We start from the raw sequence: 14,838 nt of genomic DNA on the forward strand, positions 1-14,838 counted from the left end.
TTCCACAGGTGAAGGTGCTTCTGCAAGTTCATTTTTTTCTGATCAATCACTTCAATTCTGCTTCTTTTTGTCAGATGTGAATAGACATAGAAATAGGTAGGATACAAAAGTGTGTAGAACAAGAGATCCCTGGGTATGGACCCTCTCTGAAGGGACATTGAGCTAAGTCTACGTTTCCCTCAAGCTTCAATCCCAGGGTTACCTAAATTCAGAGTTAGCAGACCTGCCATTCCTTCTCTTAAAGAAAAAAAAAAAAAGAAAAGAGAAAAATTCCTTTAATCTATACTTCTTTGCACATTATTCGTAGAATGCATTAATCTTTAATAAGCACCTGTTGCTACTCTACTCCCAACACATTACAAGTCCTTGTGGATTCATGTTGTACTTCATCCCAGGACTCAGCTCTTGTATTTGGTAAGCACATGGGGACTTTGCCTTAATTCTGCACAGATATTGTATTCCATCCCAGTGCACAGTTTTCTATTCACTGTAAAGGGAATGGAAAGCATCTTCAAATGGAAACCCAGAAGAATTTGGAAAAAGAAAAAAAAGGAAAAAAAAAACTTCAATTGATTGGAGACATAATAGTTTTGCAAATACTTGACCAAATCAAAGCACGGGAAACTGTGTCTTGAAAAATCATACTGATGGGAAATAGCCAAACCTTGATGAGAACAGAGAAACAGTTCTATAGGGTCATGACCTTTCAGGGGAACTTTTTTAAATTGAAGTTGGAAATCAAAGAGGAAACTTTTGCCTCTTTACTTTTTTCCTGGAGATCATGTTGAAGATTGATAAGTAGTAGGGAACATTCTCTACCTTGTCAGCCAGAGTTACTCTTCCTCTCCCTCTGACATGTACAAGTAAGTCAGGAACAAAATTCATGTTTTGGGTAAACATTGAAGGGGCTTTTCTCTGTGCAGTATAAGAGATTACCATCACCAGAATTTTCAAGAAACTGACAAATGGTGAGATTTATAATGCACCGTTATGCATTTTCAGAGAGGATTTTAAAGTGTGAGGTAGTAGTTAAGAAAAATGGTGTTGTCCAGCTACCAAGTTAAGTGCAAGCTTGAGTCTATCACTTAGCTGTGTACCCTTGGGCCAGCTACATAGCTTTTTCACTCTAAATCTTCATTTTTAATATAGATTATATATGAAAAATCTCAAAAGATTTGGAAACAAAATAATTCATGTGGTGTTCACAGGACAGCACTTGACACAATCATATGTGCTCAATAAATAGCAGCTGTTAGAATGCAAACATTTTTTAGAGGGTTAGGAGTACCTAATACATCAAAGCTAATGAAATTAGAACTTATTTAGTTTTTCATCTTCAAGTTAAATCCAAATGCTGATGAAATGCAACATGTACCTATTTTGGTCCTAGTCATGTAATCCTATTTTTTATTCTTTCTTATATTCACATTTATCATTAATCTTCTAATGCTGTCTTTATCATGATATATTGGGTAAAAGGTGAGCTTCTTTGAAGCTGTAAAGAATACTGATGTACAAGAAGGCAATTTCAGTGCTGTTTACTATTTACAGTGTTACTATATATAATACATAATTCTATAGTCCCACAACAAATGCCTAAAAAATGGGACAGAAAAGGACCTTAAGAGTAAACAAGTTTCTTATTCAAGCCACAAAGCAGAGGCTTCTGATTTTAAATATATCCACTTAATCTTCTTTAAGTTCATTTGAGGCCAAAAGTAACATTAGATTTCTGTCTCAGAATATTTCAGGAATATTTAAATGGCTGAATCTTTGCACTGCTTTGGTGCTGGTTGTTGGCGTTTGTCTCTCTTAAAGTGAACTAAATCACTAAGACAATAGGGAAAAAGGAAAGCTCAGGCATCGCTTAGGGAAGACACAGGTGGAAAGAGAGAAAGTTTTTTATTTTAGTTTTTCTTTCAATTCCAGAACTAGTAAGAGTATAAAACATTTATGGGAATCAGCAGAGAAATATTGAAAAAAGAGAAAGGTGAACTAAGAAGCATGTATTTTCCCGATTGTAGCAAATAGAATACGCTTAGTTAGACAGACAAAGAATAAATCTTTTTATTGCTAAAGTAAATAATGATCATGGTAAAAAATACAGTAGATTTTAGGGAGAATAATTAAGAATGGAGTTTTAATCTATTTTTTTGATTAGTAATAACTATATACATATATATATATATATATATTTAAAAGACATTCATATGTGGCTAATATGTACTAATAAGTGCATAAAATCTTAAATTTAGCCTGAAATATGATTACAGAATATTACTTACAATGGTGACCATGCTAGTAATTCCTCATATAGTTTTTCTTGTTTGCTTCTTTTTTCCTTAATGTTTGTTTTCCTTAATGTCTCTGCCACAGAGCTAATGGATATGGATATAAGCAAGATGTCAGAGAGAGAATTCAGGAGAGAAATAATAAAGTCAAGAGCTAGACTTGAATAAAGTATTAGTGACAATAGAATCTCTAAGGGCAGAAATGAGATCCAAACGGATTAAAAAATGCTATGAATGAGTTGCAGTCTAGGGCATGTGGGTGGCTCACTGGGTTAAGCCACTGCCTTTGGCTCAGGTCATGATCTCAGGGTCCTGGGATCGAGCCCTGTATGGGGCTCTCTGCTCAGCAGGGTGCCCTCTGCTCAGCAGGGTGCCTGCTTCCCCCCCATCTCTCTGCCTGCCTCTCATTCTACTTGTGATCTCACTCTGTCAAATAAATAAACAAAATCTTTACAAAAAAAAAAAAAGAATTAGTTGCATTCTAAACTGGATACCTAACAGCTTGGGTAAATGAAACAGAAAGAGAATCAGTGATCTAGAAGATAAACTAATGGAAAGGAAGTAAGTTGAGGAAAACAGAAATAAGCAATAGGCATCTAGAAACACATGAAGAAAGGGTTGGAGAGATTAATGAAGACATTAAATGTTCCAAAATCAGAATTCTTGGGATTCTCATATAATTTTAAAAATATAAAAGTTAAAACAGGAATTTCTATTATTTTCAGAATGATTGATGCTAGAATTAGTTGTGTGCCAAAATGAATGGGAAGGAAATAGTGGGCAAAGCGGTGAATGGGGAGGGAAATTTCCCAGGTCACAGCCCAGGAAATGGTTCACAGCTCCGTTTACAGCCACGAGGGTCCCTGAGCAATCTCTGGTGCACCTCCAGAGTTATACATTTGTTGTTTTTCTCTTTTCATATGTCATATGTATTAAAGAGTACCGCTATTGAGAAAGGATAGACCTTTGAATATTTGGGAGTGTCTGGGACATGATACACCTATTTATGAAAAGATTATAATTGTTTAACATTTTTAGTTTAAGAAGCTATGTTATGTTATCATGCTAGTTCCACCTACACAAATTAATTATACTGGACACTTGATAAAATGATTCTCAAGCCCCCTCTCCTTTTTTCTGAATAGCTAAGTTTATGGAAAATGATGGTGTTGTGGATTTGAAGACTTTTAGGGGTGTCTGGGTGGTCCATTGGCTTAAGCATCTGACTGTTGCTTTCAACTCAGGTGGTTGATCTAGTGTCTTGAGATCATGCTCTGCCTTCGACTTTGCATTCAGCATGGAGTCTGCTTCCGATTCTCTCTCCCACTCCTTCTGCCCCTCCTGCTCATACTCTCTCTTGAGAATAAATAAATCATCTTAAAAAAAGTAAACTTGATTTTTAATTTTAAATTTCATACCGTTCTGTCCAGTTACTTACTGAAAATAAAAGTCGATCACTTTTGTATGTTCACATCTTGGTTTTAAGATTATATTAACACATCTGTATAAATGGGTAGAGTTATACATTTGTTGTTTTTCTCTTTTCATATGTCATAAAAATGCTTCACTATTCATGTCCTCACACTATTAATTAGTGTTTCACTGTCAGCATCAGGTGCTATCAATCTGTCATAGTCTGAATTACAGAAGCATCCTCCTATTCTCCTATTCACCACATTAGATATTTCTAAATTTTCACTATCATAAATTACATGACATCATCTTCCATTATAAAAGTAACCACCCTATTTCACTTTTCAAATAACCTTTAGGATGGGAGTTGCTACTATAAGGAACACGAACATGTTTGTCATTCTGGAAATAATGCAAAGGTATTTTCCAAATGATTGCATGAGTGAAGCACTTTCACTACAATTTTAGAATTAGTATATTTTTAAAAACATGATTTGAAAGAACACATATTTTACCTTATGATGGATTAAAATTTTCAGCTCATTCTGTGTGTGTACACAGTGCTTAAAAATAATGCCAAATTGTTGATAGATTGTGTCTGTAAGTAATTGGGCATTATCTTCTGATTCTACATTCATTTGTTTTGTGTCCTTCATTGAAGGGCCTCACGTGAACAAGAGAATCAGAAGGCCTGAACCTCTACAGGTGGATGGAGAATTGAAAGGTGAATCTGCTCCGCATTCTTGAAAAGAATGGAAATTTCTTGTCTTTCCTGTTGACAATGTGGGAAGGACTTGGGTGTTAACATCTGTTAACATCCAAGACCTACCATCTGTTCTGAACTTTATCTTTATATGCACGAATTTCCTACCAGTGTAATAAGGACAAGACCTAGCATGGACCATTTCCTAGGTACTCGTCCCAGAACATTTTTTTTTTTTTTTTGTATTATTTAACTTAGTCAACATGACAACACTCTGATATAGGTTATTTTTTCTAAACTTCTGTTCCTATTTTCAAATAATAAAATAAAAAATTAAACACATGGATACTTGTTCTGTGTTTGTATGGAGCTTTCCCATGTATCTTTCTCTTTTGTAAAGAATGAATGAACTCATCTTAAAGGCCAAGTTCATTTCAGAAGTTTAATGAAATATTTGGAGAGTAGCCATAATTTTCAAGTGACTCTTAACATGAATGTTATTCTCCTGTTTGCAGATCAGGCAAACAGGGATAGCATGCAAATGCCCTCTGCTCCTATTCTGTGCACATGGGTGGACATGATAACTCCAGTGTCATACCTCTTTCCTTAGAATCTTTCTCAACAGTTCACTCCAGGAAGCCACTGCTAACTAGAGTTGGTAATTGAGATAAACTATTTCTCCATAGGTGGATACCTCCTTTCTCCCTTACAGGAGATCTGGCATTTTGAAAGTATTTATAATACTTTTTCTCCTCCTCAACTCTTCCTGAACTCCCACTAGCACCTTCCACAAATTTTGAATATTGTGTTCTTAGTGAAGCTAGAAACACAGAAGATAACTTTTCATGTGGACACACCAACTTCTTAATGACTAATATATCTTTTAAAACTGGTCTGAAACACATTTTGCTTTATCATAATTGTAGTCTCTACATGTTTCTTCTGGCAGCTTTAAGCTTTCCCTTGGAAATCATGCAAAACCAAAGCTTTATAACTTGAGTTTAGCCTTCTGGGGCTTTCACAGAATCCTAATGTTCATAAAATAGTATTATTTATATTTTTGTTTGGATACATTGCAACTGTCGGGGACAACTTGCTAATTGTGGTGACCAGCAGCAGTAGCAGCTCAGCACTCCTCGGCTCCCCATGTACTTCTTCTTGACTTTCCTCTCCTTCCTGGATGCCTGCTTCTCCATTGTCATTGTCCCCAAGATGATTGTGGACTCCCTCTATGAGAGGAAAACCATCTCCTTTGGAGGTTGCTTGACCCAGCTCTTTTCCGAACACTTGTTTGCTGCGGTGGAGGTAATTGTTCTCACAGCCATGGCCTATGACCACTATGTGGCCATCTGTAAGCCCCTACACTACACAACCATCATGAACTGGCGGCTCTGTGGCATTCTGATAGGTATAGGCTGAACAGGGATTTTTCTGTATTCATGGTACAAATTTTCTACTTTCCAGCTGCCCTTCTGTGGTCCCAATGTCATTCATCATTTCATGTGTGATTTGTACCCATTATTGGAGCTTCCCTGCACTGACACACACATCTTTGGCCTTTTGGTGGTTGCCAACAGTGGGTCTATCTGCATCAAAACATTCTCTTTGTTGCTTTTCTCCTATGTTGTCATCTTGCTCTCTCTGAGAACCCATAGTTCTGAAAGGCAGTGGAAAGCTCTTTCCACCTGCATATCTCATGTTGCTATTATGGTTTTCTTCTTTGTCCCCTGAATATTTGTGTATGTATGACCTCCATCTGCTTTCAACTTTGACTAAATGGTGGCTATCTTTTACACCATCCTAACTCCTTTGCTCAATCCTTTGATTTACACTTTCAGGAATAGGGAAATGAAAAATGCCATAAAGAAAGTATGGAATAGACTGATGGTGGTTTGTAGTGGCAAATGAAACATTGAAGTTTAAAAAAATTTTTGAAGAATAAATGTCAGATATTTGAGACAAAAGTTTTGTGTGTTTTGTCCTCTTTAATAGGAGCTTATATATTGAAAAAATAAAATAAAAGAAAGAGAACAATAAAAATGAAAAGACAAAAAGCCAGTAATATGGTGCCAGGAAAAATATTTTCACACTTAGATCACTTACCAATTCTGATTTGGTAATTCAGTATTCATAGTAAATTAAAAAGTATTGAGGGTTATGTTTACTGAATATGTAAGTTTCAATGAAAGATTATGAAAAGAAATTACTCATCAAAACTCTTGCCACTCAAGTCATGCTTTGGTAAATCTTTGTGGAGGAATGACAAATACATCTGAGACAATAGAAACAAAAACTTAAACTATTTCAAGTGAAAAGAAAGTTACATGTAAGATATTGATCTCTGTGATCGATGAAGACACAGTCAGGACTCTAGGGTGGAAAAGATGAAGAATTCTCAGAAACTGAGCAGTAGGAGTTCCTATATCATATGACTTGTTCTGAAAAAGCAAAATTCATACCTTGGACTTCATGACCCCATTTCTCATCTACTCTTATTTATTTTAATTTTTTTATGTTTCAAGAAAAGCTATTGCTTTCTGATATGTTGCTATAATTTTATTTTATTTTTAACTTTTTTGTCCGTTTCCTCTCATGGACTGTATGCTCTAGTTGAGGCAGGGAATTTTTTTTTTCTTTTTTTTTTGGTTCATTATGTATCAGAATAGTCTAGGACATCCTTATGTAGGAGTTTGGTGAATAACTGTTGAATAAGTGCATAAATGAGGTATCTTCCCATATGCACCTTTAAGTATATCTGTAATATTAACACACCAAAGTAAAGTTTGGCAAAGGAATGTAGTTATTGCTGATATTAGATCTTGGCAATGATATCTCTTTCTACATATAAAATTTTATATAATATATATATATAATTATATTTTATATGCTTTTATATAAAATATAATTATATGTATATACGACTTGAGCCCAAATCAAGAGTCAGAGACTTAACTTATTGAGCCATCCATTACCCTATACAGATGGCATGCATATATAAATAGAAAAAGAAAATACAGAAGACATGTATTAAAAAATTCTACCCTTTCCTTCTTTCCTGTCTTCTTCTCTACATTGACTTAGAAACATAGATAAGATTAGGGGGGCGCCTGGGTGGCTCAGTGGGTTAAGCCGCTGCCTTCGGCTCAGGTCGTGATCTCAGGGTCCTGGGATCGAGCCCCGCGTCGGGCTCTTTGCTCAGCAGGGAGCCTGCTTCCTCCTCTCTCTCTCTCTCTGCCTGCCTCTCTGTCTACTTGTGATCTCTCTCTGTCAAATAAATAAATAAAATCTTAAAAAAAAAAAAAAAAAAAAAAAAAAAAAAAAAAAAAGATTAGGAAAGAGAGACTTGAACATTAATATTAAAAATTTAAATGGCAAGATTTCATTTCTTTTGATGGCTGCATAGTATTCCAACTTGCTATTTGCCACAATGTGGATGGAATTAGAGGGTATCATGCTTAGCGAAATAAGTCAAGTGGAGAAAGACAACTATCATATGATCTCCCTGATATAAGGAAGTGGTGATGCAACATGGGGGGTTAAGAGGGGAGGAGAAGAATAAATGAAACAAATGGGATTGGGAGGGAGATAAACCATAAGTAACTCTTAATCTCACAAAACAAACTGAGGGTTGCTGGGGGTGGGGGGTTGGGAGAAGGGGGTGGGGTTATGGACATCGGGGAGGGTATGTGCTATGGTGAGTGCTGTGAAGTATTTAAACCTGGCGATTCACAGACCTGTACCCCTGGGGATAAAAATATATTACATGTTTATAAAAAATAAAAATTTTAAAAAATTTAAATATATTTGGGGCTCATGGGTGGCTCAGTCATTTGAGTGTCTGATTCTTGATTTCAGGTCAGGTTATGATCTCATGGTCATGAGACTGAACCCTATGTAGGGTTCTTCACTTGTTGTGGAGCCTGCTTGAAATTCTTTCTCTCCCTTTGCCCTCCCTCCCACAACTCCTATGCTCTCTCTCTCTCTCTAATATGTGTGTATATATATATATATATATATATATATATATATATATACACACATATATATATATATATAATATATATTGAAAAAAGATAGAAAGAAAGAAAGGGAAATTTTTGTTACCAGTTGACTTTTCCTAAGAGAAAATTGGAAATTAAAGAAGGTGAGAAACTTGTTTAACATCACATAGGAGATAATGAGATAATGGTGAGGCTAGGGCTCATGTCTGTTTACCCAAGATAGTTCATGTATCTAAGCCTTTAACTTGCTTCAACAACTTTCACACTTCTAGAAGACATGGGCTTAAGCAAAGCTTATGGAGAAGTAAACAGACTTTCCTCTCCTACAGTTCACAGTGAGTTGAAGCTAACTAATTGGCCCCAAAGCATGTGTTTGCCCATGGACCATGTGAACGAGGTAACACATTGGCCATCCTTTGGGACTGGGTTGGAAGTAATGGTTTTCCTGGAGTTCCTGAGACTGGACGCCTGCCTTAGGCATTTGTAAACTTGGGTGAGAGTTGCCATAAATATGCAGTGCTGTGGAAGGAATCAGTTACCTCATGTGATTTCCAAAAGAGCAACTCTGGGAAAAGAGGTGGCTTCAGAGGAATTTATCTCTCAGAGTGCAGGGATAAGGTTCCTTCACAAAGATTTGAGAAACTGAATTAAGAAATTTCTCTTTTTCATGAACATCTCCCATACTCCAATCTAAACCTTCTTGTTTCTGTCTAAATTAGTGTTTTGGGGGAGGAACAATGTGATGTAGGGTCACAGGTAGAGTCCCTTTTCTGTATAAACTCTCTATATCCCATCACCTCATAAAAACATTGACAAATATCAGTGAAGTACAGTTTGCATGTTTTACTCAAGCTTCATATGATTCACCGTCTAAGTAAATTGAAGTTGAAGATACGAAAATATTTACTCTATTGGAAGTCATCTATTTCCTCATAAGCAAAGAGGTAAGTTTTTCAATTTTCCTGAGATCATTTCTTCACATTGCTTTGTCAAGACTGATCTGATTGAATCTATACTCAGAGTGTCTTCTAACAAATTAGTTCCTGGACACCATTTCCACCCATGAGGGGCTGAGGCAGTTAAGGCTTCCCAGACCTATCCTGGCCTCAGTGCAGGGCTTTCCTACTTTCAAATCATCTTTGTTTAATGTGGTGTGGGTGGAGCAAGAAATTTCAGCATGGCATTGAGGCCATCTTGGGAAAAGTTTCTATCTTGGGGAGTCCCCTGATTTGAAAAGTTTTAGGTCAGTGGTGATGCTTCTGGGCTGGGGTATAAGATAAGAGTGCACATTCTATGCATTTGGGTTTTTAAGATCTTGTTAATCCTCTGCTTATGACTCACAACTGCAACTTCTGTCTGGCTTTGGGGTGAAGGATTGTGCGGTGCGTCAGGAAGAAAGAAGCCAAACTCTCCAATGAAAATTTGGGTCAAATGACACTCTCCAATATTTTTGCTCACTTCCCTCTTTTGTATGTCTTTTCTGTCTTCTCCCCTAACCCTTCTCTTCCTGGTGTCTCCTCACTCTCATTCTCCTCTCTCCTGCTCTGACTATATGCTCTCCTTGCCTTATCTTCCTCTTCACCATTATTCATTTGGATATCTAGTTTTCCATTTTCCTCACCATGCAGTTTACAGAACCAGATTTTTACAGAACTGGAAGTTAAGGCAGATGGCATCCTTTTCTGATCTTTCAGGATTTGCCTCCTCTTGCATGCAATCTGCACGATGATAGGGATCTGATGTTTTATATGCTGTGGACGGTGAATGCTAGAGAGAGAAAAAGCTATCTAGTAGCATCACATTCCTATTTTAGCCTGACTGTACTATACTCACTGACACTTTCTGGATCACAGGTGAAACTCTGCATACAGAATTTACTGTACATAAAGCAAGGGGCCACACCTATCTTGCAAGAAAATGTGTAGTTCAAAATAACTAATAAAAAAGGAATATTGTTTCAATGATGTTTGAAAATTACAGAACAAGAACCATATATAATCTAGGATTGCCTTCTCCAATTGTGTGTATAATATATATTTATTAAATCTGTATATTAAATATATGTATGTATTTAATAAAGCACTTATTAATAGTAGAGATAGAGGCAGATGCCTATGAACCTGGAAAAGCATAGGTTTGCTATTGGTACCAATACAATTTGAAATGTAAAATTTCAACAGGTAAAAAGTAAAAATTAAGATTAAGGAAAAGAAGAACCATGCTCTAGTACTGTGAAGTCCCCCCAAATCTGAGAGATAAGGCAGTCTGGAACTATGAAAAACTGATGATTGAATTCAGTGATAGAACTATGAGTGGTTGTGTTGATCTCATAAAATGTGCATATCTTATAAATGCTACTTTCTTGTCTTAATGCCCCAAATCGTCTTTTTTTTCTTTTTTTAAGAGATTTTATTTATTTATTTGATAGAGATCACAAGTAGGCAGAGAGGCAAGCAGAGAGAGAGTGGGGGGAGACAAGCAAAAATCCTGATGCAGGGCTGGATCCCAGAATCCTGGATGATGACCTGAACTGAAGGCAGAGGCTTTAACCCACTGAGGCATCCAGGTATCACTTCTTTTTGCTTATTTAAAATAAAACAAGATAAAGCTATTTCACTTGGCTTTTATGATTGTCCATTATCTACCCCTAAATTTCTCTATTACAACCTTTTAATTTAGCAAGAGTGTAGTTTCTATGGAGATCTTCTCTATGTTAACCTGAAGCTATGCATGTTTCTCCCTCTATGATATTTTACTGATTCTCTCACCTAATTCCTCCTCTCTTCACAGCCAAGCCCTCCCTATCATCAGTTCCAACACTTTTTAGGAATAAAAAAAAATTTTTTTTGTTAAGATTTTATTATTTATTTATTTATTGTTTCTGAGAGAGAGAGACAGAGAGTGAGAGAGAGAATGAATGGGGGATGGGGCAGGGGGAGAGAATATATGAGCAGATTTCTGCTAAGCATGGAGCCTGAGAGGTGGGGCTTGATCCCAAGACCTGTGAGGTCAGGACCTAAGCCAAAACTAAGAGTCAGGAACTTACCTAACTGAGTCACCCAGGTGCCCCAAGAATCTAAGGTTTCAAAACAATGTAATCATTTTTTTTTTCTTTTCAAAGATTTTATTTATTCATTTGACAGACCAAGATCACAAGTAGGCAGAGAGGCAGGCAGAGAGAGAGGAGGAAGCAGGCTCTCCGCTGAGCAGAGAGCCCGATGCGGGGCTCGATCCCAGGACCCTAGGATCATGACCTGAGCCTAAGGCAGAGGCTTTAACCCACTGAGCCACTCAGGTGTCTCTTTTTTTTTTTCTTTTCTAATGATGCCAGAGACCATTGGAACTGCCAATCACAGCCTATAGTTATAACATCTCTAGTTCATCATACTGCACTAGTATTATTTCAGCTAGATGACAGATTGATTTTAAGTTTTATTTAGGTATGTAATTTTATTAAGGGTTAATGGGCAATTTAATTCAGTAATCTTAAAATTTGTATTTTATTTTGGGAAAATGAGAATAAACTTATGGCTTACTTGAATTTCAGAGAACTGTGTTGGGAACTCCAGTTTGCATACTTAAGGCTAATACTTCACTTCTTTATCATTTTTGAAACTTCACTGACCAGCCAATTGATAATCAAGGTACTTTAATTCTTTTGGAACTGAACTTCACTTGCTATTATCACATATAGTTTTATAGTAATTCTTATGTAATTAATGATCTTATCTAAAGGTGTGTTATCCTTCTGACTTGGTTGTAAAGAGGGTGAGGACATATTTATATGCCCCATTATATAGATTGAAGATATAAGTATGCATATAGTATATATTAGTAACTGATTTGATTTGTTATTGATTAATTGAAGGATTATTGATTTATCAGAAAGCATTTCTCGAAACTCATACTAAAATAAATTCTAGATTATTTGACATCAATATTAAATGTACAGAAATATTGTGGACAGAATAAAAATAAATTGTGCTAATTTCCTAAATTGAAGTAATAGAAGGTAAAATTATGGCCACCCTGAAGCTGACTTAAGAAATAATTTCTTCTTAAAGCATAATCCAAACAAGATACTCAAGAGGTCAGGAATAATAGATGCAAACTTGTGCCCAAATCAAGAAATGTGTCTTTTAAGAGAGAGTCTCCAAGTGTATAGATTTTAAAACTATAAGGGTTATTCTTTTTCAGTAATTGAGGTGTATATACATTATATGTACATCATACACATAAGTATATACTTAATAAAGTATCTATTAGGGTGTCTAATTGTCAAATGAAGAAAAAACTGCAAGACACTAAAGTAATCTGATCAAGATCATACAGCAAAGTCATTAGTTCTCAGAACTTGGCAGAGCAAACAATTACGTGAGAACTTTGTTACCCCTGAAATTCTTGGACCACATAAGAAGACCTTCAGTTAATGATCATGGGTGAAGCATGGACATCAGCTTTAAAACATAAAGAAAAACAAAAACAAAAAAACAAGTTTCCCAAGTGATTTCAATATATGAAAAACTGAAAGCCATTTGTTTATGTGTTGATGGAATTAGAAATGTAAAAGTGCAGTTCTGAGTCCAATTTCATCACTATTGCCAGGTCACTATTTCCCCAATTTTCTCTGCAGATGAACAGTTTCTGCCTTCATTGTAACCATGGAGTTGAATAACAGTGTGAATGAGTTCATTCTGTTTGGGCTAACCCAGAATGTTCTGAAGGAGAAAGTCGTGTTTGTGGTCTTCTTGTTTCTATACCTTGCAACTCTGATGGCAAATTTACTGATTATGATGACCATAAAATACAGCCGGACACTTGGGAGTCCCATGTACTTCTTCCTTTTCTACTTATCCTTTGCTGATGCCTGTTTCTCAACAACCACTGCTCCTAGGTTGATAGTAGACTCTGTATCTGAGAAGAAAGTCATCTCCTACAATGAGTGCATGACCCAGATTTTTTCAGTTCACTTCTTTGGGTGCATGGAGATCTTGGTGCTAGTCCTCATGTCCCTAGATCGCTATGTGGCCATTTGTAAACCCCTGCGGTACACAACTATCATGAGCCACCATGTCTGTGGTACAATGGTGAATCTGGCCTGGGTGGTATCTTGTATCCATTCTTCTGCACAGATTTTCTTGGCTTTGAAACTACCATTCTGTGGACCCAATGTTATCGATAATTATTTCTGTGATATGACACCTTTGTTGAAACTTGCATGCATGGACACTCATTTAATTAATTTACTTGTAGTTTTTAATAGTGGGGCTATCTGCATGGTAAGTTTCATAGTCCTGCTTACCTCTTATATTTTTATCTTACATTCTCTGAGTAACCAGAGTGCAGAAGGAAGAAAAAAAGCCCTCTCTACCTGCACCTCCCACATTATCGTTGTCATCTTATTCTTTGTCCCATGTATATTCACTTATAATCGTCCTGTAACTACATTTCCAGTGGACAAGATGGTGGCTGTGTTTTACACTATTGGGACACCCTTGCTCAACCCTCTGATTTACACTCTGAGAAATGCAGAAGTGAAAAATGCCATGAGGAAGTTATGGTGCAACAAACTCTGACTTGAAATCGAAAAACAAACGAACAAAACAAAACGAAACAGAGGACTCCAATTTCTAACTCTGTAGTAACTTAAATAAAATTGGACTGATGGAAAAGAAAAAAAAAATCATCCCAATATGGACATCTGAATCTTCTCCCAGTAGGATGTTTGTAGACATAGGCAGAATGACCACAGAGCACAGATCCACTTCATTTTGAGTTAGCACCATAGAGTGACACACTATCAAACACAGTAGTATTTGTGAGAGATAAGTCCCCTTCACTCTTCTGCTGTCTGCACAGCAGATTGCAAGTCAGCTTTCATTGCATCTATCGCTTTAGCTCCCTACTTTGTACATTATTTAGTTTGTGTTTATTTTTTCCATTGTTCTGACCTGGGTTGAAAGACTGGTCCCTAATTTTGACTGACCTACTTTGTTGGCAAATCAGTTTTGACACTACTAGATCTGGATCTTATCCTTTCTGGCTCAATGATGAATATCTCCAAGTGAGTACAAGAAGTTGATGATCCCACAGGACTATAAATATCAACTAATTAAGCCTCTATTTGGTGGTTATCTTCCCTTTGTAACATCTGTAAAAAAAGGCCGTTTTTTTTTTTTTTGTTTTTTGGTCTCTTGAGCATGTCCAAGGATATAACTCATGACCTATTCAAATAGTATAATTCTAGCTATATCAAATAAATTCATTGTGTTGATCCAAAGTTTCTATGTATTTTAATATCTTTCTTCTTTGTTCATCATGTTTACTATTATTTATTCATATTCTTAGTGTCATATTAATTTGTCATAAAAGCCCATGGGCATTTCTCTAATTGTTGGTTGATGAATTGGGGACAACTTTATCCAATTCT

At 36.2% G+C, this 14,838-nt stretch overlaps 1 protein-coding gene and 1 pseudogene across 1 annotated transcript; both read left to right on the forward strand.

Moving 5' to 3' along the window:
* The first annotated feature begins 5,379 nt into the window (after positions 1 to 5,379).
* Positions 5,380 to 6,315, forward strand: LOC131822549 (olfactory receptor 4C15-like; annotated as a pseudogene).
* A 6,754-nt stretch (positions 6,316 to 13,069) lies between these two features.
* LOC131822550 (olfactory receptor 4C11-like) lies at positions 13,070 to 13,984 on the forward strand. Its single transcript, XM_059158841.1, has one exon. The coding sequence runs from the start codon at positions 13,070 to 13,072 to the stop codon at positions 13,982 to 13,984; it is 915 nt and encodes a 304-aa protein (XP_059014824.1).
* The last annotated feature ends 854 nt before the right edge of the window (positions 13,985 to 14,838 follow it).

The sequence above is a fragment of the Mustela lutreola genome, chromosome 1 (assembly GCF_030435805.1).
Source record: "Mustela lutreola isolate mMusLut2 chromosome 1, mMusLut2.pri, whole genome shotgun sequence".
Taxonomy (NCBI): Eukaryota; Metazoa; Chordata; class Mammalia; order Carnivora; family Mustelidae; genus Mustela; species Mustela lutreola.

Excerpts from the sequence above, each read along its gene's own strand:
- LOC131822550 (XM_059158841.1), top strand. The coding sequence starts at position 13,070 with ATGGAGTTGAATAACAGTGTGAATGAGTTCATTCTGTTTGGGCTAACC.